Genomic DNA, 24,292 nt, shown 5'->3' with positions numbered 1-24,292 from the left:
TAACCTTTAGGAATATAACTCCATATGTTCTTGGTTTAAAATAATAAGTGTTTTAGTCATAAATAAATTTTATAAAATTAAACTTACAAACTAATGTGACTTGATATAGTACGTTAAATTGTAAAATTATTTTTATTATAAAATGAGTCTAATATATTGTATAAAATCATATCAATCTATAGATTTATTTTTATAAAATTTATTTATTTGTAACACTTTACCAATGAATGGTATAAGAGTTATGGGGCTTCTATTTGTTTGATATGCCTCATCTTTTCTAGAAAGAGTAACTTTTCCTTTGCTCTACCCTTCGCTACAGTCTCATTTTCTCTAAGTTTATTATTTTTCTTTTTTATAATCGTAACCCAATTCCAAACTCCAAACCCCGACTCAACAAGTTTCTCCAAATAATCTGGAAATATAGTTATTTATGAATTATTTAAAATTGTATATTTTACAACACACACTGGATCTAAATATAACACGTAATATTATTGATATGATAGACAATCAAACTAATATATTTTTATGATTAATGTCACAACTTTCCTGTCATGTCAGTACCGTTACACATGTATTAAATTTGGGGAGTAGCAAATAAAAAGACTTGCGAAGGTGTCACCATTTCATTGTATCTTGAACTTACAATTCATACGTAACCCAATCCACTTCCATTGAGCTCCTCATCCATCAGTAGCCATGGATGCAGCCTCAATAGGAGCTTCATCCATGAAAACCTTGAAGTCCCTAACAGTTTCAACCATAGAAAGAATTATTGGCCCAACTACCTTAACCCCTCCATGGTTGCTTTCAACCAAACCTTGTTAGGGTGGAGATTGGTTTTAGAGCTAAAAATAGAGAAACAGAGAGCTTGTTTGACATGCGCTCGATAGTGGGCTCGAGCGAAACTCAATCCGTGAGTTCACTCGATAGTTGGCTCGAGGTAGACACAAACTCTAGTGTTCGCTTGAGCCCTGCTTGAGCCAATGTTGATTGGTTGTTTGCTCGATGTGTGCTCGACACGCCGCTCGAGGGAAGAACGTAGTTTTTGCTAGATTAGGGTTTCTAACGGCATTTACTATAAATATGTTATATTTGACTTATTTTGTATGACTGTCAGCATATTTTAAGATAAAACAATTGTCAAGTGAATGCATATTATGTGAGAGAGAGCAAGACCCTAAAGAGTGTGAGTTGTGATTGAGTGATTATAATCTTCTCTGGTTAATAAAATTTCTATAGCTATGGACGTAGGCAATTTGTCGAACCACGTATATTGTGTGTCGTGTGGTTAATTGTGCTTACTTTTACTTTATTTGTCATCGTTGGTGTGTGTGTGTTTTGCACAACAACTGGTATCAAGAGCCAAGGTCGGATCTGAAGGAGAACGATGGCTGGAGATCAAGTGAAAGCACCTAGGATCGAAAAGTTTGACGGCCCTAATTTTAGGTACTGGAAAATGCAGATCGAGAACTATCTTTATGGGAAAAGGCTCCATCTTCCACTGTTGGGAAAGAAGTCGGAGAGCATGGATGATGCTGAGTGGACCTTGTTAGATCGACAGGTTCTGGGGATTGTTCGACTGACCTTATTCAGAATAGTGGCACACAATGTTAATAAGGAGAGAACCACGGTGGATCTCATGACGACTTTGTCAAGTATGTATGAAAAATCGTCAACGAATTATAAAGTGGACTTGATTAAGAAATTGTTTAATCTGAAAATGTCAGAAGGTATGTATATGGTCCAACACTTAAATGAATTTAATACGATCACAAATCAATTATTTTCTGTAGAGATTGAGTTCGATGATGAGATCAAAGTGTTGATTCTGCTGGCACCACTACCAAATAGTTGGGAGGCCATGAGGATTGCTGTGAGTAGTTCAACCGGCAAGATGAAACCGAACTACGACAACGTATGTGACATGATCCTTGTTGAAGAGGTACGCAAAATAGACTCGGGTGAGTTCTCGGGTTCAGGATCAGCCCTGAATGTTAACAATCGGGGCAGAGGACATGACAGATCAAGCTCCAAGAGCAAGACAAGATCTGGATAGCAGATCACGTGCTGGAGTTGTGGCAAGTCGGACCACATTAAGAAAAACTGCAGGAATCAAGAAAGTGCTGATAATGATGATGTGAATGTAGTGGCAGAAGAAATTCATGATGCCTTACTTTTTGTAGTGCACAATCCGATTGATGATTGAGTGTTGGATTTAAGGGTTTTATTCCATAGCACCTCATATTGAAAAATCATGCAGAATTATGTTGCTGGTGATTTTGGAAATATGTATGCGGCTGATGGAGAGGCACTATATGTAGTGGAAGTAGGTGATATGCACATCACACTTCCAAACTGGGGGCATATCGACTTTATAACAAGCCAGACACGTTCCAGATTTGAAGAAAAACCTTATCTCTGTAGGATAGCTTGATGACAGGGTTATGCAGTAACGTTCTCTGGAGGAGCTTGGAAGATCATTAAGGGTGCGCTGGTCTTAGCGCATGGTAAGAGATCTAACTCTTTGTATTTGACATCAGGGTCCAATGATGTGCAGGGAAATATAAGAGTACAAAAAGACACACTTGATCGCGTAAAACATATGAGGAAGCCAAAGGGAATCAGTTTTGCCTTTCCTTATGAAAACATGAGAAAGTTGGCTGAGGTTTCCAAGATCGATTCGAGACTGGATACTCATAGTGTAATGGGAGTTGTGAATTGCCCAATGGACGTACTAACTAAGGGTGATGTACGTGGAAGTTTGAAGTCAGGCTTGACTTCAGCTCATTTTCTGGCTTGAAGACGAGAGTTGTGAGCTGCAGAGATGATATGGCTTGGCTGGAAACAGTGGCTGGCATGTGGAGACACAATCTCCAAGTGAGAGATTGTTGGGGTGTGTGGCGCCCCCAATCCCCCTTATATAAATACACAGGGATCGAGACGCCAGGATGGTGACAACACGGTCACACATCCCAACGAAGTGCCAGTGTGTGTACATGCAACAGTGTACAAATATAATAACGCAGCGGATAGTCAACTAAGTACCAGAATTTAAATACAAATATTTAAAACAATTTATCTTTAAAAAAATTATACAGTCATCCCAAATATAATACAAAAGGTGAATACATAAACTGATAAAAACACATAACTCACTAAACAGGAGCAATCCCAGATCACTCCTCCAACGGAGCCAAGCTAAGGCTCGTCATCATCGTCTGCATCAAAATCTGCGATACCATAAAATGGTACCACAGGTAAGTATAAACCAAACAACTCTCGGGATAAAAATACATTAATGCAACCAACAATATAGCAAAATACAGTTAGCCATAAAATACCATTTTTTTCCAGAAAAATGATTATTCCAACACACGCCAAAAATCCCATTTTGGCCCAAAATGTCCGTAACACATTTTCCCATAAAATGATTCACACAAACAATCCATTTATCGGACACTGTAGGCGGGAATCGCAGGCGGGACTCTACCACCGTCCCTGCTTACCACCATCCCTACCGCGTGCACCGTAGGCGGGAATCACAGGCGGGACACAACCACCATCCCTGCTTACCACCATCCCTAACGCGTGCACCGTAGGCGGGAATCACAGGCGGGACTCTACCACCATCCCTGCTTACCACCATCCCTACAGTTCCTTTACACACAATAAATACTTAACAGAGCACTGTAGGCGGGAATCACAGGCGGGACACAACCACCATCCCTGCTTACCACCATCCCTACAGTCTCCTTTCCTTTTACTCACATGAAAATCCAAATCCAATAAATACATAAACATGTATGCAATACACGAAAACCCAGTTTTCTTTACAAACATGATCATGCATGCAATATGCGATGTACGTGAACAAGTCATAACCAACAACCACAATTCACAATGCAAACAAACACAACTCCGTCCACAATCCATCCGACCCCCGAAACTCCTCGGACTCAGTCCGGCAAAACAACCCAATTCACAGATAATATGCGTTAGTGCAAAAATATATTTAAATCACGAAAGTTCTTTAAGGAAAATACTTACAGTGCAATATAATAATTTCCGGAGGATCTCGAAGTTGCAAGCGGTGATTTCTGAGCAACACCACAGTGTAAAATACACTGTGGCCGTGGGTCACAGATACCCACTTTTCAACGAGGACAAACGAAGACCCAAGATTGATAGGGTAGGGCCTAGGGAGGTCGGTGAAGCCAATGGTGGTGGTGGTTTGCCGTGGGTGGCGGCGGAATGGGCGGTAGAAGACCAAAATGCCCAAATCGGAAATGTAGTTGGTGGAGCTTCACCGGTGACGGATCGGAGGTGGGGTTGGGTCCAATGGGTTGCCAAGAGGTCAGGGATGAAGTGGTAGGAAGATGGTGGCCAATGGTGGTGCGACGGCGGCGCAACGGCGGAAGGAGTGCCGCGGCTTCGAAGAGCTACTGGTGGTTAACGGCGGCACGGATGGAGGTGAGATTGGTGGGGTGAGGTCGCCGGCGGCTGGGGAAGCTAATGGGCTGGGCGGTGAGGGCCACCGCCGGCTCACGGCGGCGCTGGCGTGAAGGTGGCCCGCGGCTTCGTGGGGGGCGTGTGGGCTACCGGCGGCGAGGTAGGGGCTGAGGTTTGGGAGGTGAGGTCGCCGGAGGGAGGGGAAGCTGGTCGGCTGGGCGGTGTCGCGCACGGCGGCGCGACGGCGGCGCTGGGAGGAGACGAAGGAAACGGGCGGAGGAGAGGAGAGAGAGAGATCGCGCGGGAAGGAGAGGAAAATAAGGAAGAAAAAGAAAAGAAAGAAAAGAAAAGGAAGGAAAGAAAAAAATGAGGGAAAAGAAATGAGGTCCAATCCTCATAACTTGGGTCACAAAAAAGATCCAACGGAGACGATTTTAAAACCACAAGTTAAATAAAATAATTTAAACGTAATGGTAAAGTCAAATTGAAATAATTAAATCCCACGGTAATTAATTTAAATATTAAAAGCAATTTAAATGCATAATAATAAATAAATATTTGGAAAGCACAAAAAAATAATTTTCACCAAATAAAAATCATAGAAATAAACTTACTAAAAATCCAACCAATTTTAAAATAAGAGGATAAATTTTTGAACAGTCAAAAATAATCCTTCAGTAAAAATACACTGAAATACGGGGTGTTACATCCTCCCCCCTTAAAATAAAATTTCGTCCTCGAAATTTGTAGGGCCAATCATCACTCTAAGGCAGGATACCAAATACAACCAGAACACTCTTAAGAATATCACACAACCTCCAACACCCAACGGGCATGGATACAGCTTGCATAACTTTCCAAAACCCAAGAATAAACCACACATGGCATCCATTACGAAAGGTAAGATTAGACCCATACCTGCCGTAACTCCAGCGTCCTGAGTCCCTGGAATCTCGTCGCTAGCACTACCAGGAGTCACTGCATACACCCGAGCCTGAACTAGTTGCCTCTGATTAGTCCTACCACCGCGATGACCACCCTGATTTCCTTGGGTCCAATTAGGGCACTCACGAGCAAAGTGTCCTGTCTGACCACACTCAAAGCACTGGTTCCAACCCTGACGACACTCGCCCTCGTGGGCTCTATTACATCTACCACAAACTGGAGCTCGACCCCCAATACGTATACCGGAAGCTGCCTGCGCTCTGGCCCCGATCCTTTGCACAAACTTCTGTGGCGACCCGGAGCTGCTCCCTTCACCATCAACGTTCAGTCGCTTCTTACCCGGAGGGGAACCTACCACAGCACCTCGCTCTCGCTCAGCAATTGAGGCCACATTGACCAACCTCTGAAAGTTCTGGATTTCCAAGCATGCGACCTGCCTGCGGATTTGAGGGCGCAACCCTTCTTGGAAACGTTCAGCCCGCATCTCTTCCGTAGCAATGAGGTGAGGAGCGAACCGTCCAAGCTCCATAAATTTCCTTGCATACTGCTCGACAGTCATGTCTCCTTGAACCAAATTATTGAAATCCCGAGCCAATTGCCGTCTCACCGAAACAGGAAAGAATCGATCATCAAATTCTTTCTTAAAACGCTGCCAAGACACAGCAGCCAAGGATCCCAACTCCATCTCTAAAAGTGACCGCTTGGTCTCCCACCAATTCGCCGCTTCACCTTGCAGCATATAACTCCCATATAATACCCTCTGGGCCTCAGTGCATCCACAGACTTCAAACGTTCTTTCCAGATCTTGAATCCACCTTCTAGCCCGTAATGGATCCTCTTCACCAGAAAAAGCAGGGGTCCTATGCGCTAAGAAGCGCTCATAGGTGCACCCGGCCTGCATCGCCCTGAACTGCTCTCCTTGCTGTGGACGAAAATTCTGCTGAAGAAACTCCGTCATCCTATTCAACGCCCTCGCCATGGCATAATTTCCATCACCCCTCGGTAATTCATCCTCGGGCTCATTAGCTTGCCTTCTTGGTCGTACCATTTTCCTGCCATAGCGTAACCCTTAACCCCACTATCAGCTTAAAACAAACTAAAAAAAATATAACTATAGTAAAATAAATTAAAATACAACCATATCACATAAAATAAAATAAAACCAACAAAATAAAATATCATAAGACAAAAGGAATAAAACAAAAGAAATAGTATACAAGAAAATAATTGAAACAAGTAAAATTGCCTGCCATAAAATAAGATAACTAAATAAACTAAAATAACAAAAATAAGATAAATAACAAACAATTAACGTACAATTAAAATAAATAAATTAGATTAAAATAATGTACTCCCAACAAAATAATTTCAAATCAAAATTTTAAAATTTTCTGGTACTACACTTATGGGACATGTGGTTTTACCCAGAGCCGAACTGCTCTGATACCACCTGTGGCGCCCCCAATCCCCCTTATATAAATACACAGGGATCGAGACGCCAGGATGGTGACAACACGGTCACACATCCCAACGAAGTGCCAGTGTGTGTACATGCAACAGTGTACAAATATAATAACGCAGCGGATAGTCAACTAAGTACCAGAATTTAAATACAAATATTTAAAACAATTTATCTTTAAAAAAATTATACAGTCATCCCAAATATAATACAAAAGGTGAATACATAAACTGATAAAAACACATAACTCACTAAACAGGAGCAATCCCAGATCACTCCTCCAACGGAGCCAAGCTAAGGCTCGTCATCATCGTCTGCATCAAAATCTGCGATACCATAAAATGGTACCACAGGTAAGTATAAACCAAACAACTCTCGGGATAAAAATACATTAATGCAACCAACAATATAGCAAAATACAGTTAGCCATAAAATACCATTTTTTTCCAGAAAAATGATTATTCCAACACACGCCAAAAATCCCATTTTGGCCCAAAATGTCCGTAACACATTTTCCCATAAAATGATTCACACAAACAATCCATTTATCGGACACTGTAGGCGGGAATCGCAGGCGGGACTCTACCACCGTCCCTGCTTACCACCATCCCTACCGCGTGCACCGTAGGCGGGAATCACAGGCGGGACACAACCACCATCCCTGCTTACCACCATCCCTAACGCGTGCACCGTAGGCGGGAATCACAGGCGGGACTCTACCACCATCCCTGCTTACCACCATCCCTACAGTTCCTTTACACACAATAAATACTTAACAGAGCACTGTAGGCGGGAATCACAGGCGGGACACAACCACCATCCCTGCTTACCACCATCCCTACAGTCTCCTTTCCTTTTACTCACATGAAAATCCAAATCCAATAAATACATAAACATGTATGCAATACACGAAAACCCAGTTTTCTTTACAAACATGATCATGCATGCAATATGCGATGTACGTGAACAAGTCATAACCAACAACCACAATTTACAATGCAAACAAACACAACTCCGTCCACAATCCATCCGACCCCCGAAACTCCTCGGACTCAGTCCGGCAAAACAACCCAATTCACAGATAATATGCGTTAGTGCAAAAATATATTTAAATCACGAAAGTTCTTTAAGGAAAATACTTACAGTGCAATATAATAATTTCCGGAGGATCTCGAAGTTGCAAGCGGTGATTTCTGAGCAACACCACAGTGTAAAATACACTGTGGCCGTGGGTCACAGATACCCACTTTTCAACGAGGACAAACGAAGACCCAAGATTGATAGGGTAGGGCCTAGGGAGGTCGGTGAAGCCAATGGTGGTGGTGGTTTGCCGTGGGTGGCGGCGGAATGGGCGGTAGAAGACCAAAATGCCCAAATCGGAAATGTAGTTGGTGGAGCTTCACCGGTGACGGATCGGAGGTGGGGTTGGGTCCAATGGGTTGCCAAGAGGTCGGGGATGAAGTGGTAGGAAGATGGTGGCCAATGGTGGTGCGACGGCGGCGCAACAGCGGAAGGAGTGCCGCGGCTTCGAAGAGCTACTGGTGGTTAACGGCGGCACGGATGGAGGTGAGATTGGTGGGGTGAGGTCGCCGGCGGCTGGGGAAGCTAATGGGCTGGGCGGTGAGGGCCACCGCCGGCTCACGGCGGCGCTGGCGTGAAGGTGGCCCGCGGCTTCGTGGGGGGCGTGTGGGCTACCGGCGGCGAGGTAGGGGCTGAGGTTTGGGAGGTGAGGTCGCCGGAGGGAGGGGAAGCTGGTCGGCTGGGCGGTGTCGCGCACGGCGGCGCGACGGCGGCGCTGGGAGGAGACGAAGGAAACGGGCGGAGGAGAGGAGAGAGAGAGATCGCGCGGGAAGGAGAGGAAAATAAGGAAGAAAAAGAAAAGAAAGAAAAGAAAAGGAAGGAAAGAAAAAAATGAGGGAAAAGAAATGAGGTCCAATCCTCATAACTTGGGTCACAAAAAAGATCCAACGGAGACGATTTTAAAACCACAAGTTAAATAAAATAATTTAAACGTAATGGTAAAGTCAAATTGAAATAATTAAATCCCACGGTAATTAATTTAAATATTAAAAGCAATTTAAATGCATAATAATAAATAAATATTTGGAAAGCACAAAAAAATAATTTTCACCAAATAAAAATCATAGAAATAAACTTACTAAAAATCCAACCAATTTTAAAATAAGAGGATAAATTTTTGAACAGTCAAAAATAATCCTTCAGTAAAAATACACTGAAATACGGGGTGTTACAGGGTGGAGACTGGTTTTGGAGCTGAAAATCGAGAAACATAGAGTTTGCACGATGTGCACTCGACAATGGGCTTGAGCGAAACTCAACCCATGAGTTTGCTCGAGTCTCGCGTGACAATGGGCTCGAGTGAGACACAAACCCTAATGTTTGCTTGAGGCCCGTTGCTCGAGCCAATATTGATTGGTTGTTCGCTCGATGTGCGCTCGACACACAGCTTGAACGAAAAACGTATTTTTTTCCAAATTAGGGTTTCCAGTGCCGTTTACCATAAATATGTTATATTTTACTTATTTTGTACAAATTTCAGCATATTTTGAGAGAGAACAATTGTCAAGTGAGTGCATATTGTGTGAGAGAGAACAAAAATGCCCTAGAGAGTGTGAGTTGAGATTGAGTGATTGTAATCTCCTCTGGTTAATAAGATTTCTGCAGTTTTATGGACGCAGGTAATTTGTCGAATCACGTATATTGTGTGTCATGTGCTTGATCGTACTTGCTTTTATTTTATTTGTCATCGTTGATGTGTGTGTTTTGCACAACAAACCTAACATGCTCACTCTTTGTGCCTCAACATCTTACCCAAGGAACACTGTTCTTTATCTCGCTTGTTGCTCCACGAAACCACACACCAGCACAGACAATGAAGCAGACCAAAGTTCAACTGTTGAACCTATCTCAAATTTAAAAACTTTGAATCCTTCGACACCTATTTGAAATGAAGCACTTTCTTCATCATCATCATCATTAATACCATCATCTTCGGATTCATTTAGAGGGTTGGTGTTTGGTTTAGGTTCCAATAACTCATGGGACGGTGCAGAAATTGGGTCATCGATTGTGAAAAGGTTCTTCAGTGATGAGGAAGAGAGGTGGTACATGTGGTACCATGGAAAATCTAATGGAAACCCAGGTTCGGACTCGATAGGCTTAGCGGTTTCGAGGAATGGAATTCACTAGGAGAGAGGTGGAGGAGTTGCTGCATCGAACGGGGAAGCTAGTTTGGTGATGAATTGTAGTACGGATTTGTGGGCCTTCGACACAGAGGGTATTAGGCCATGTGAGGTGGCAGTTATGTCCAATGCAAAGGTTAGAGTTGTCAGTGCTGTTTACTGGATTTACTACATTGGATACAGTCCCTAGAAGGCAAAGATTTCTGATAATTCTTTTAGACTCAATTTGGGAAACCCAGAAAGATTTTGCATTGATGAGGTGAATGATGAGAAGGGTGAAATTGGGAAAATTTCAAAGTCTTTGTGATGTAGGATAGAAATGAGAAGAGAAGTAGGATAACAACGGAAAGAGAAGAAGAGAAACCAGAAGATAAGAGAGGGAGAATAAAGCAAAGAGAAAGGGGGTTGGAAGGAGGTGGTTGTAACAAGCGCTTAATTGTTAATTCAAAACCTATTGTTCCAATGTTTCCTTACAAGGCCTTAAATAGTAGGGTAATACAAAACCTAAATAAAGTAAATAAAATATTAATAAAATAACAATAATAGAAGATGTCATTAAATAGTAGGATAATACAAACCCTATATAAAATAAATAAAACATTAATAAAATAATAATAATAGGTGATGTTCTCATCACTTTGCCTAGTTTGGCAATCAGTCGGGATGGGAGGCACTGGGCTAGAATTGAAGGTGAGCATCATAGTAGAGCTTTGTTTGATGTGGGGTCTGAAAGAGAGTGGGATTCTTCGTTTATTGCCTGTCCGCAGGTTGTATTTCATGCCATGGGTGATCTTAGAATTTATTACCATTCATTTGATGTGGAAAATGGGGAATTCGGTATTGACATTGCGAGGTCAAAGGATGGTATTAGGTGGGTGAAGTTGAGGAAGACAATGGGAGGAGGAGGAAGTAGTTCTTTTGATGAATTTGGGGTGATGAATGCCTGAGTAGTGAGAAACCGGGAAGATGGTACTTATGTGATGGCATATGAAGGTATTGTTGTTGATGGGAGGAGGAGCATTGGGTTGGCTGTGTCTTCAAATGGTTTCATGTTCATGATGAGGCAGCTCTAAGGCCATCAGTGGAAGACGAGTGGGATAATGAAGGAGTAGGATCCCCATGCTTGGTTCAAATGGATGGGGATGTAGACGAGTGGAGGTTGTATTATAGAGGTGTTGGAAATGGGGGAAGAACTGGGATTGGAATGGCAGTTTCTGCAAGAAGTGATATTAGAAGCTTTACAAGATGGTCTGGATTTCAGATATTATGACCTATTGTTGCCAAAAAGGTGAAAAAAAAAAACACAAAGAAAGAACCCTTTTTGTACTGTCTAATTGCAATATGGATACTCAATTTCAAATTATTAGTTCTAGTGAAGATGAGCTCTGATTCTCTGAATGTTTATCCCACGTATTTTGTCATTTAGTTTTATAATAATTCTAAATAGAGATGATTTGTACAAATTTAAATAGACAAATCTTACATAAGTCTTCATAAAAAAGTAGATCTAAAAATAATAATTTTTTTAATGAAATTTATTTTTTTATAAAAGATGTACGCAAGACTTGTATATCTAGACTGACGACAATTTCAACATATTGAAATAAGCTCTGCAGACTGCAAAATAACTCCCAACAGGCTCATCTTGTTAAAACATTGGCCTGTAGTGCAGAATTTTGTTGGGAGAAACAAGGCTGTAGATCTTTTCACTTCCTCTTGGCCCCAAAACAATTAGGACTTCATAAATAGTCACTGTTATTGAGCTTATTGCCATAATAATAATAAGGGAACGTTTGTACAGTAAGTTGAGTTAAGATGAAATGATATGAGATTAAAGTTAAAAAATAGAATAAAATATTATTAAAATATTATTTTTATTTTAGTTAAAAGTTGAATTGTTTATTATATTTTGTATAAAAATTTATAAAAATTATAATGAATTAGATGAGATGAAATAAAAGTTTAAACATTTCTTGAAAGAAAAAGGGCTTAACGTTTCATGATGCTTCTCATGATCTGATCAACGTAGCTGGATTCTTGAGAGTTTCAGTTGGTTCTATCAATAAAGTTTCAGTTCTCCTCCCAATTTGAACTATGAGTACAATAGACTCTCTATAATTACGATTAGGAGATTGTTGTTGCGTCATGTCATTTGAATACAGAATACTTTAGTCACAAATGAATTAAATAAATAAATAAAAATAATCATATAAATTGATGTGATTTTATTTGATTCGTCAGATTAAATTATTGTTATTGTAAAGTAAATCTAACGGATCACATGAAACTATGTCAGTTTGTGTGATTATTTTTACACATGTCAGTTTGTGTGATTGTTTTTGTATAATTTCTTTGTGACTATAAGAGTCCTCTTTGTTATTTAGGTTTTTAAAACTTAAAGATTGTATCTAATGAGGGTGTAAATTACAATTTATATTTTGAATTAGACCTAAAATTAGTTTAGACAGCACTTTCATTTATTTATTAAAATTAAATTTGTTGACCAACCCAAAGTAATTGACCCACCCTGCATTCTATTAAGGAAAATGCTGCATTCACCGAGTAGCACTGCAAAAGTTACCGATTCATATTTTATTTTATATTTTATTTTACTTAATTGTTAAGAAAATATTTTAAAATGAGTGTAATTTTTTTTAAAAATATTTAAAAGAATTTAAAAAATGCTTGTAAACAAAAATACAAAAAAAAAAAAAATAATACATTTTACAATAGGATTTCTCGAATCCTCGGTTGTCCCTTCTATTAAACGGTGGTACTTATCTCGAGTACTAGTTTTTCAAGGTATCGTTTAATACAAAAATACTCTCAATTTATTTAATTTCATTTCATCGTTATAATTTTTTTAGATTTTTATATAAAATATAATAAAAAATTTAATTTTTTTCAAATCTTAAAATAATAAAAATATTAAAAAATAAATATTATAATAATATTTTATTTAACTCATAAATTTATCTTATCTCATCTTACTATCCAAACTAACCCTATAACCTTCTGCCACCACAAGCGCTGAAAAATTATGGAGCCAAGTCCTAAACAACTTTCGTTTGAAAAAAAGTGCGAATATCTTTCCATTATTTTAATTTTTATTTTAAAAATTTGTATATTTTAACAATCAATTCTAAATTAAAGATTTAAATTATGAAAAAATATTGGTAATTTAGGGTCAATTTTTATTTTGATAGTTTAAGAATGCAATATTGTAAAAAAAAAAAAAAAAAAAAAATTAATAAATCAAGAGTACAGAGCTGTATACTTTCTTACATTTGGAAAACGTCCTGATCATATGGAAATTTCTAAACCAGCATTTTATGTAATATTGTCAATATCTTTTCTTAATGTTTTCTTTTCCCCATAAATGCTAGCCAGTGATTCTGTGTTTTTTTTTTTTTGACTTAATTATTTATTTTATGCCGTTGTGCCTTTTGTATTAATAAAAAAGTTATATAAAAATAAATTATATAATTTCATATATATATATATATAATATGACACAATATATTTATTATAAAACAATAATTTTACAATTTTAAGTATTTTGTCAAGTCACGTTACTTTTTAATTAAGATATTTTTTATTAATAAATGTAGACTATTGAAACTACGTAATTGATTTGATACCCAATATCTTTTTCTTTCTTCCTTTTGAAATCATTATTGGTACTATGTAGCTAGGCTGCTGCTTCAGTGCTTTAACGCTGCGTTTAGTTGTCGAATTTAGTTGACTTTAGTCTAATTTTAAATTGAATCTAATATTAAAGTATCAAATTCTCAAATTATTAAATTCATTCTAACTCAAAATCTTTTTACACGTGGAATCTACACTTTCTTTCAATCTTTCATAAAAAATATTAAATTCATCTTAACATCTAAACACATTTAAATTCAATTTAAATGAATTTCATATAACTCTACTGCTACTTAATTCACTACTATTTATAAAAAATTTAATTCAATTAAATTAAATTCAACATTCAAATACAACCCAAGGCTTTGACCACCACACAACTTGAAACGTTTCTAGAATCTCCGATCTCAGATCTATCATTTTATTAATTACGGATAAATAATAAATTAATCAATACGAATATAAAAATAAATTACAAAATTAAAGCTCGTAAAAGTACATGATTAACAACGGAAGTTATTAACCGCTTAAAAAAAAAAAAAAAAACGGAAGTTATTAACCACGGAAGTTTAGGTACCAACAATGTTGAACTTTTGACGGGAATGGGACGACTATCGGCTGTACTACTTCTACCGATCGGTCGCTATTATATATATATATATATATATATATATATAGTAATGCAAAGAATAAATTTTAAATATACAAATTCTATACAAATTTTTTATAAAAAAGTAGATTCTACTAATAAATAATAAAGAATAGATTTTTTCACACTTTTTTTAAATGGAGTCTATTTTTTTATAAAAATTAGTATATGACTTGTCTATTTAAAATTTATACAGATTATTTATAGAAAATGATATTCGCACATAGTGGGTTACGAGAAAACTTATAGAATGTTATTTATTTATTTATTTATTTTATTTAATAGTTAAAGAAGTATTTTTTAATGAATTTGAAATTTTTTTAAAAAATATGTAAGGGGTTTAAAAAAATATTTGAAAGAAAAAAGAAAAAAACAATTGCACTATCTGACAATAAATAAGCATTTTTCGAAAGAAAACTCAATTATTTGACAATTAGATTCAACCGAATGTCTTCGTTTCGGAATCCTGATCATCATGATGATATTGATCATCTTGTATTTGTCACGTCCCAGAATTACAGTTAGCTGCCAGCCTCTCGAAGATATTTTAATGATTCACCAGATAATTAATTTCATTCCTCGCATGAACTTCAGTTGGCCGATCGACAATATATATAATCTAGTGTTTAATAATTAAGTTTGATGGTGATCAGATCTTTATATATATATATATATATATATATATATATATATATATATATGCAGTATGTATATATGTATAATATGGTCCAGAATCAAATTTCATGCAACATGGCATGGATAAAAAATTAAAATCATACGATATTCATGCATGCATAAATATCCATCGTGTTTTTGTTAAAATAAATTGAAGAAAAAAGAGGATAATACTAAATATAGTACTATATATAAGTCTTTACACTACAACAAAAATTTGTTTTTCGGACAATTTTTGTTTGGGATGAAATGAAAATTATCATCCCAATGCAGAAACGTTCGAACGATATATATGCCGTTCGAATGGTAAAAGAAGTTTTATAATTTTTTATGGCAACACAATACCTTACTTAATTATGGACAAATATTTAATTTATATAAGAAATTAGCAATTAAATAATATCTATAATAGAAACAATAATTAATTTAAAAAACAAAAAATATTATCTATATAAAAAACAAAAAAAAAATGCAAATAAAAGATATAGACTACTACGATCCTAGTTCTCTACACACATCTTCGACTGCAGCTAGGCGTGCCACTAACTATGTCAGTTAAGTACTGATCGTGACCTGAGTCGTAGACATAACATCAATTTCTATATGTAAGTCAGAGATGCTAACATTAATCTCTGTACATAAGTCAGGGATGGCACTACGGATCTCCGCACGCACTGCATCAATCACCACTTATGTTTGTCTGCGGATCTTTGCATGCACTATATCTGCCATCTCCTTATGAGTAGATGTGCATGATGCCTCGGCCTGCATTGATGTCTCACCGATCGATACTCCATGATCTCTCGGGTGTGCATCTCCTTGAGTATCGACCAGCTATGAAATAGGACTATGAAGACGAAATCTCAAGTGACCCGTGCTTCATGACAGAGTGGAGGATTTGATCGGTCCAATCATCTCCCGAACATGCTTTGCAATATTTGGTAGGACCCCGGCATGGAGCATAAATGGTGTGATTAGGATCCCAAATAGCAGTATATATGTTGTAATGTACTAGGCCTCTGATCGAATCCTAATGAATATATAACCCACTAGATCGATAGGCACCCCACGAGCAATGCGTATTATAAACTTCACTCGATCCTTGCCAACCTCTGTCTTGTGCTGCTGAGGATCAATGTTGTTAGCGATGATCAAGTTCATGATCTTAAAGAAACCAGATAGATCTGCATGTTTGATGCTCTTAGTCCCATCATAGGGCAGAGCTGAGCCAACAATCAACTGCCTCACCTTATGATGAGAGAGGCCATCGAGTATATCTCTATCAGAGCCTTCGTCCTCAGCTGTCTCCCCATCACCTGTAGCTAAAGACTCATTGGGCATCACATTTGGATACGTTGCGTGCAATCATGGGATACCAATGAAATCGGCTAGTCTGTCTGTTGAAAATGTAACTGAGGCTCCACAGACTGAAAAAATGTATGCATCATCGTCATCATCGTTGGAACGACTAAGCTCTATAAAAATTTGAGACGATGTCGATATAGGAAATAAGATCCCATGCTTCGTTCTTCTGGTCGAGGATTGATGTCCAACCACGTTTGAGAAAAACAACTAGCGAGGAACAACCCTCCTAGAGAAGATCCTGAAACTTAGAGATTTTCACCAGACGTCCCAACAAAACAGTTCTCTCTCGAACTGCTTTGTTGGAGGGTTGTCCTGATTTGTCACGCTTTCGTCTCCTATAAGACATTGTCAACCTAAAATTTAAAATATAAAATTAAGAAAATTAGTTATAAAATATCAAATATAAACCTCACAAAATTATATACTAATTAATGTAATTTAAAAATGTTTTGTGTTATATCATTCAAACAATTAATTAAGTGTTCGAACGGTAAAATTTCAAACGGTTACACCATTGTTCAAACATTATTGAAAACATAAAAAGCGTTTGAACATTGAACATACGTGTTTGAACGCTTTCGATCGGTTAGTCAACCGTTCGAGACATGAGTCACACCCGTTTGAACTAATAAACCATCGTTTGAATGGTTTTTGGATCGAGCTTAGCAATGGCCAAATCAACTTGATGGCCGTTGAAACGAAAGGAATCCACCGATTCCTTTCGTTCTTCCACAAATAATACACATACAAGGCTGAGACTTATATGTGTATTATTTGTATTAGTAATATACAAATATATATTAGTAAATTTATATATTAGTAAATTAATACTAAATTTATATATATATATATCTTTATTTTTTCTTAATGGTTAAAGATGTTTAAAAAATATTTGAAGAGAAAGAAAAGAAAAAGAAAAAAAGTCATTTGCACTAGTTTGGAGTGCACATTTTGGTGTGCACCCTAGCATTGTCCGTGCAGCTAAATCGACCGAAACTTGGGTCCTCATGGTGTCTACCGACCCATCTTTTGTTTAAAAAAACCAACAGCTTGGCTTGCATCGCATGTGGGTGTTCTTACACGAACTTATCCACCTTTGGTTATGAGTTTATGGCAGAAAGTCTTCTAAAATGTGAAAGAGTTTATTAAGAAGCATTGTTTGGTAATATTCGAATAATTTATTTAAAATGTATGCAAAATATAGAAATGCAAGTGATAATTTCTTTGTGTATATATTTTTTCAATGATGACTTCGAACTAAATTTTGGTGAAAAGAGGATCGTAAAACTATCTATGAGCTTATGTGTAATGCATTCCACAAATATAAGATGAGGTGTCATAAGCTTTATAATAAGTTCGAAAAAAAGGAACAAACACGGCAACATTCTTTCCAGAATGTCTGACCTTCCAATTGGAAAAAAATTTGTAACATATTTGAGGATCTATCATATAAGGTAAATAAAATGAACTGTTTTACATGTCCTATTTATAATTTTCACTTTCTAGTATTTACAACTTCTATGCAGGAGCGAATTTCTATAAACAAAACAAATAGATCGAAGTTGAAGATTCATTATCATGCAGACTCAAGATCTTTCCATCGCCTTTCTAAGAAATTGATAATGCTATTTTATATTTTTTATTGTATAAAGTTTGTTATTTGGATGTATTGTAATGATTTGATATCTCAACAAATGTCTCCTGTAGCAAGAGTCAGATACCAATTATGATCTGACGAAATTATATGCTACATCACATACTGATCGTAATGAAGAATGAACTCATCTCAATATCCGTGAAAATTATGTAAGTATTATTATCTATTTTAATTAAACATATTTGAATATTTGTTGCGATATTAATTCTTTCTCTTGTGTATAGGAAAAAATGGTTGCCATACATGCTGAATCTGGGTTAGATCAAGATTCCTCAACAAGTGATGTTGGCATTTTTACAGAAGTTTTGGGTCTACATTCAGGATATTTGAAGGGTTTGAGTCACTGTGTAAAGCATTCTAGCTTTTTCTCATCGTCCGAGTATGCCTCCAACACATTTAGAGCCTTACAAGAAGCGAATTCTAATATCGAGGAATTGAGAACAAGGCAACATGAGTTAAAGGCTCAATTGACGAAACAAACAAACATGAAAATATGCATGAAACAACAAGAACAAGAAAAAGAAGAATTTAAGAGAGAGATGCAACTCAAAATGCAGATACTTATGCAATAGTTTAAGTCTCCAAGCAACTGATTTGTATTAGACGTAAAGATTTTGGGATCTATTTTTGTATGAAGAACGCTAGTATTACTATTTTATTTATTTAGTTTGCACTTGTGAGATTACTTTTATGGGTATTAAATAAATTGAAATGTATTTTTTTAAAAAATATTATGTATGTTTATTTGATTTTTCATTATTAGGTAAAATAAAATAGTTACTGTTCAAACGATCTAAAACCGTTCAAACAAAATTAGTAAAAACCATTCGAACATTGATACAGAATATTCGAATGTAATCGTTATTAAACATTCAAACAACACTGGGAACCGTTTGAATGTCATCCCATAGCAAATCGTTCGATCATATCATAGTCCGATCGAACGTTTTACTCAATACGTTCAAACATATTTTACTGTTCGACTATCAAATTTTGTGTTCGAACGTTTTCCTATGTTAATTTGATTGAACAGACTGGTATCGATTGACCACTCATGAAGGACGTGTTCGAACAAAATGGACGATCGAATGTAATGTTTGTATTGTTCAAATGTGATTTTGGGACGAAATTCAGTCGTCCCAAAACAATATGTTTCATTCGAATGCAATCGAATAATTTTGTTCAATTTCATCTAAAAAGATATTTTTTGAGACAAAATTGATATTTTTGTCCTAAAATATATTTTTATGCCAAAATATCTTTTGGGACACTGTTATTAAAACGACCTTGAGATATTTTTTTATATCTCAAAAAATATTTTGAGATGAAATCACAATTTTTTAGGATAAAAATTTTCATCCCAAAAAACCACTTCCGTTGTAGAGTACGATCTGAGTTGATAGTTGATTGGGAGTACTGCATCACCAATTTAATTAACAAATATAATTTCATATATAGTAAAACTTATAGTGTCTTTAGTATTAGTAAAGAAAATAGGGAGAATAGAGTAATAACTAATAATTATGTGTTTCGGTGATCTAGAGAGAGAGAGAGAGAGATTTATTTTATAAAAAAAACTACTACTTTTATAATCCAATCACATTATTTTTTTTTAAAAATCATCCTAATAAACAGCTCTATAAGATAAGGGCTACTATCGACATTATTTATTATGGCCATTTATTTTTAGAGAATTTCATGGGGTTTATTATTCATTTATTAAGGGGTCCTAGGAGCCCTAAATGTAAAGGATTTGAGTGCGACCTTCTTTGGAAATTTAGAATATTTATAAATATTAGTGAAATGGTTTGAGTTAAAATATTTTATTAAAGTTTAGAAAATGAGAGAGAAAAAGTTCAATAAAAATATTATAAAGTTAAAATATTATTAAAATATACTTTTCTAATACAATTTTTGTTTTGAAGTTTGAAAAAATTGTATTGCTTTTTGCATTTTTTTTAGAAATTTTGAAAAATTGTATTGAGTTTTGTATTGGGATAATAATTAGGCAATGATTAGACAAAAAAGTTAAATATTTGAAATTAAAAAAGATTTTATGTTTAAATAATGTTTAAAAATGAAATATTTGAAAATATATGAGAAACATGAGAATACGAGCTTGTTACACAAACAAGGCCTAAAAGGATCCAAAATAGTTTATGTTTGTCTCAAAAATAGTTTTCACAATTAGGAAAAAGATAGACAAAACACATGGATCCAATGACATTTTTTCTTCCAGTTGAAAAAAATGTTAAGAGGCAAATGATTGATGAAATTTGAAAAGGGCATTTGAATAGTAGATGGTGTACCAGTAGGGGAAGTAATTTGGACAGAACTTGTTTCAGATTTCTACATCATGTGCTCTTTACCAATCTTTCAGTGAACTAGTCTTAAATGATTCACAGTCCTCCTGCGCGGTACGGTGAAGGTCTAATCGACTCACATGAAAGTTAGGTTCAACATCATTCCTCAAGTCTTGCCTCCTGTGCCATTTGAAGGTTAGAAGCTGCACCAATGATGGGTTAGCACCATTTGACAGCTGCCTCCTGTGCCATTTGACAGTTAGGAGGCCAATATTAATTATCAAGTTGAATGGGGTTGGGAAGGGAGGAATAGGGGGTACGGAAATCAATGGGAAGAATAGTAGTTATAGTGAGTACAGAGAACGAGAATGATACATAAACAAAATTTACTTTCTCCCCCTTGAGATATTTGTGAATAACCCATAGCATCTAGGCATTTTTTGGACATCATTTACAGAATTTATAGTTTGATCTGCTCCAATATTCACCCTTGGAAAATTTTAAAGTTTCCACGTTGAGCTAGCTAGCTGCTCGATCTAGGTCAATGTTTGCTGCATGTTTAATATGGTATACTTTTCACCCTGCAGACTTTCAGGTTACAAGAGATATACAAGTACTATTATTCATGCATGCTTTAGAGGTCAATAATTGAGAGGTGTTGTTTTTAGGTAGAGAAAATCATGGGGCAAGATTTTAAGCAAGTCCAAAAAGAAATTCTCTAGCTACTTCATATAAAAGCCACGCGTATGTGGTACCAATCCATTTGCATCTCTTCTAGTTCTATCTCTGATATCAAATCCCATTTCGTTTCTGCTCTGGATCTTGAAGTCCTACAATGGACAACGCAGCAGCAGTCACAGGGTTCAGAGCAGTAAGTTTCCTTGCATCTTACAGCGCAGGAAGAATGACGAATTCAACAAATCTAATCCAATCTCCTTGGCCTTCTGCACAAGCACAAACCCTTGTTCTTCGTTCCTCTGGCACATCTTGGTGCAGGAACTCTCCAAGCCACCGAAGAGGTCCATGTTCTAACTCTAGAAACAGCTCCCTCTTTCTTACTCAGTGCTCCTCGAAACCAAGCATTGACAGCAACAGTGCAACAAATAAGAATCCTGCCATTGAACTAGATTCAAATTCCAAGTCTCAAAGTTTGGCAACTCCCACGCCAAATCAGGCACTCACATCTACTTGTTCTAATGGTCTGGTGCTGGACTTGGGCCCAAAAAACTCCTGGGATAGTGCAGAAATCGGCTCACCAGTTGTGAAAAGATTCATCGGAGATAATGAAGAAAGATGGTACATGTGGTATCATGGAAGATCTGACGCTGAAAACACTTCCGATTCCGTTGGGTTAGCAGTTTCAAGCAATGGAATCCATTGGTCACGAGGAGCAGACCATGTTAGATCGTGTGGGGACGTGGGATTGGTGATGAACTGCAGCCATAATTGGTGGGCTTTTGACACAAAGGGCATCAGGCCTTCTGAGATGGTTATTATGTCCAGCCCAATGTACAGTGCCGTTTACTGGCTTTATTACACAGGATATGGTTCTGAAGACGTCAACTTGTCAGGAGACCCAAACGGCACATTACAAAACCCAGAAAGAGTTCACAGCAGAGATGAGAAAGATGATTGTCATAGCATTGGAAAAATGATCAAGTCTCTACCAGGCCTGGCATGCAGCCAAGATGGCAGGCACTGGGCCAGAATCGAAGGGGATGATCATAGTGGAGCCTTGTTTGATGTGGGGTCAGACAAGGAGTGGGATTCATTGTTTATTGCTGCACCACAGGTGGTGGTGCATAGCAACGATGATCTCAGAATGTATTATCATTCATTTGATGCAGAAAAGGGGCAGTTTGCTATTGGAATTGCAAGATCCAGAGATGGGATCAGATGGGTGAAGCTGGGGAAGATCATGGGAGGAGGATCAAGCAGTTCTTTTGATGAGCTTGGGGTGAAGAATGCATGCGTGGTGAGAAACCGCAAAAATGGAAACTATTTGATGGCATATGAGGGTATTTCTGCAAATGGGGAGAGAAGCATTGGGTTGGCAGTGTCTCCAGATGGGCTGAAGAATTGGGAGAGGTTTCAAGAAGATCCTATTATTAAGCCCTCGGAAAAAGATGGATGGGATAATAAAGGAGTTGGTTCTCCATGTCTCATTCAGATGGAGGACAATGCAGATAAATGGAGATTGTATTATGCAGGTGTTGGGCATGGAGGAAAGACGGGGATTGGATTGGCAGTTTCAGAAGGCAGCAACGTTAGAAATTTCAGAAGACGGGTGGGATCTCATCAATTGTAAGATAAAATGTAGATAAATGATATTTATAGTCATAAATGCATAAATGTTGTGTATTATTTTAAAAAAATGTGAGTAAATATAAGATTTTCATGAAAAAAATTAATTTTTTAATAATAAATTTTATTTTTTTTTAAAAAAGAATGCACATCGTTTACACAATTCATAACTATATCTAACATTACTCTAAATTGTACAGCATTAGTGTATGTCAATATATCTCAATATGCATTCAATCAAACTATATATTTTAACTCTAATATCATAACGACATGACTTTCCAACTGATAAATGGCCTAAAGTGACCAATGCGTCATTGTCATGGTGCAAAGAGATTTTGAAGTTACTCGTGGGCTAAGACAAAGTTTCTGTCCCAACACTTTGATATCAATCAATTAAATTTATGATTGGAAATGGGGTGGCCAGCCTGTCTACCACTTGAGGCGAGTGGGGGCAGCCCACTCGAGGCTTGAGGCGAGAGGGGGCAGCCCACTCGAGGCTTGAGGCGAGAGGGGGCAGTTTGGCCGCACCAGACGAGCGGACGAGCTGGCGTCAACCTCGGTAAAACGGCATATTTAAAAAAATTACATAGAACGATGTCGTTTTGTTTTAGGGTAAAATAAAACTGATTCTGTCACCCACTTCTTTGTCTTGACTCTCTCTCTCTCCGTCGCAACTTGGTCTCTCGGACTCTCTCTCTCTCCATGCTATACCAGTGAACATGGGTGGGTGGATGACAGGTAGGCTAATCCGCTCGCCCGGCATCCGGGCTGGGTCCCGGTCACCCATCCATGCAGGATAGGTCTGGAGCGGGGTGGCTGGCTGTTCATCCACTGGAAGCGAGGTGAGTAGCAGGCCTACTTGGAAACCAATTTGATCTAGGTTTATACTTTGCACCAATTGAATGGTATATTTAAGTAACTTCGTAAGTCAACTACTTAAAAAAATACTTAAACATACAACACATCACGAAATAAATAAAAATAATAATGTTTCTCTTATATATTTGATTCAAGTAACCTATATATTTTATCACCCAATTCCTTGCCCGCATTTATCACTCTAAAGTAGACCCAAACTGTTCCCACTTATGCACCAGACATTAGACTAGATCTAGCTATTGCAGACTCCATATATATATATAAATATATATATCAGAGCCTTGAACCCAGTATTAGCCTTGATAAAATTTTGAAAAGATTTAATAAAGATAAATTCAAAAAATTTCTATTAGTGATCTCTAACTTGAAATTGTTTTTATTAAAAAAGAAATTGTTGATCGAACTCAAGAATGAGCTGATCAACAATATCAAAACTGATAATAACTCTCTAAAACAAGAATTATTACTTTTAAAAATTGATAAACATTTCGAATAATGATGAGCAAGATAATGGTAAATATATTTGATTATTTTCATGGTCTTTTTTCGTAATTACCTTTATATATAATTTCTTAACTATTTAAGTGTAAGCTTGTTAATAAAAAAATATTCCCCCTGTGGGCAAAGTTTTTATTGCTTTATTAGATTTTGGTTTTGATACTCTAATCATCAGTTGGATACTTTTATTTGTTAAGATTTTTAAATTCCAATGTATTTGGTTGAAACACCTATTCATCCCATTCATTGTAT

At 36.9% G+C, this 24,292-nt stretch overlaps 1 protein-coding gene and 1 pseudogene across 1 annotated transcript; both read left to right on the top strand.

Moving 5' to 3' along the window:
* The first annotated feature begins 9,545 nt into the window (after positions 1 to 9,545).
* LOC121258761 lies at positions 9,546 to 11,329 on the top strand (annotated as a pseudogene).
* A 9,549-nt stretch (positions 11,330 to 20,878) lies between these two features.
* LOC121256919 lies at positions 20,879 to 22,757 on the top strand. The gene has a single exon (XM_041157714.1). It carries the CDS (start codon positions 21,192 to 21,194, stop codon positions 22,662 to 22,664), a length of 1,473 nt encoding a protein of 490 aa, XP_041013648.1. The 5' UTR covers positions 20,879 to 21,191; the 3' UTR covers positions 22,665 to 22,757.
* The last annotated feature ends 1,535 nt before the right edge of the window (positions 22,758 to 24,292 follow it).

This window comes from Juglans microcarpa x Juglans regia, chromosome 3S, assembly GCF_004785595.1.
Source record: "Juglans microcarpa x Juglans regia isolate MS1-56 chromosome 3S, Jm3101_v1.0, whole genome shotgun sequence".
Taxonomy (NCBI): Eukaryota; Viridiplantae; Streptophyta; class Magnoliopsida; order Fagales; family Juglandaceae; genus Juglans; species Juglans microcarpa x Juglans regia.
Note: the sequence above shows the minus strand (reverse complement) of the source record. Positions and strands in the feature narration are given on the sequence as shown.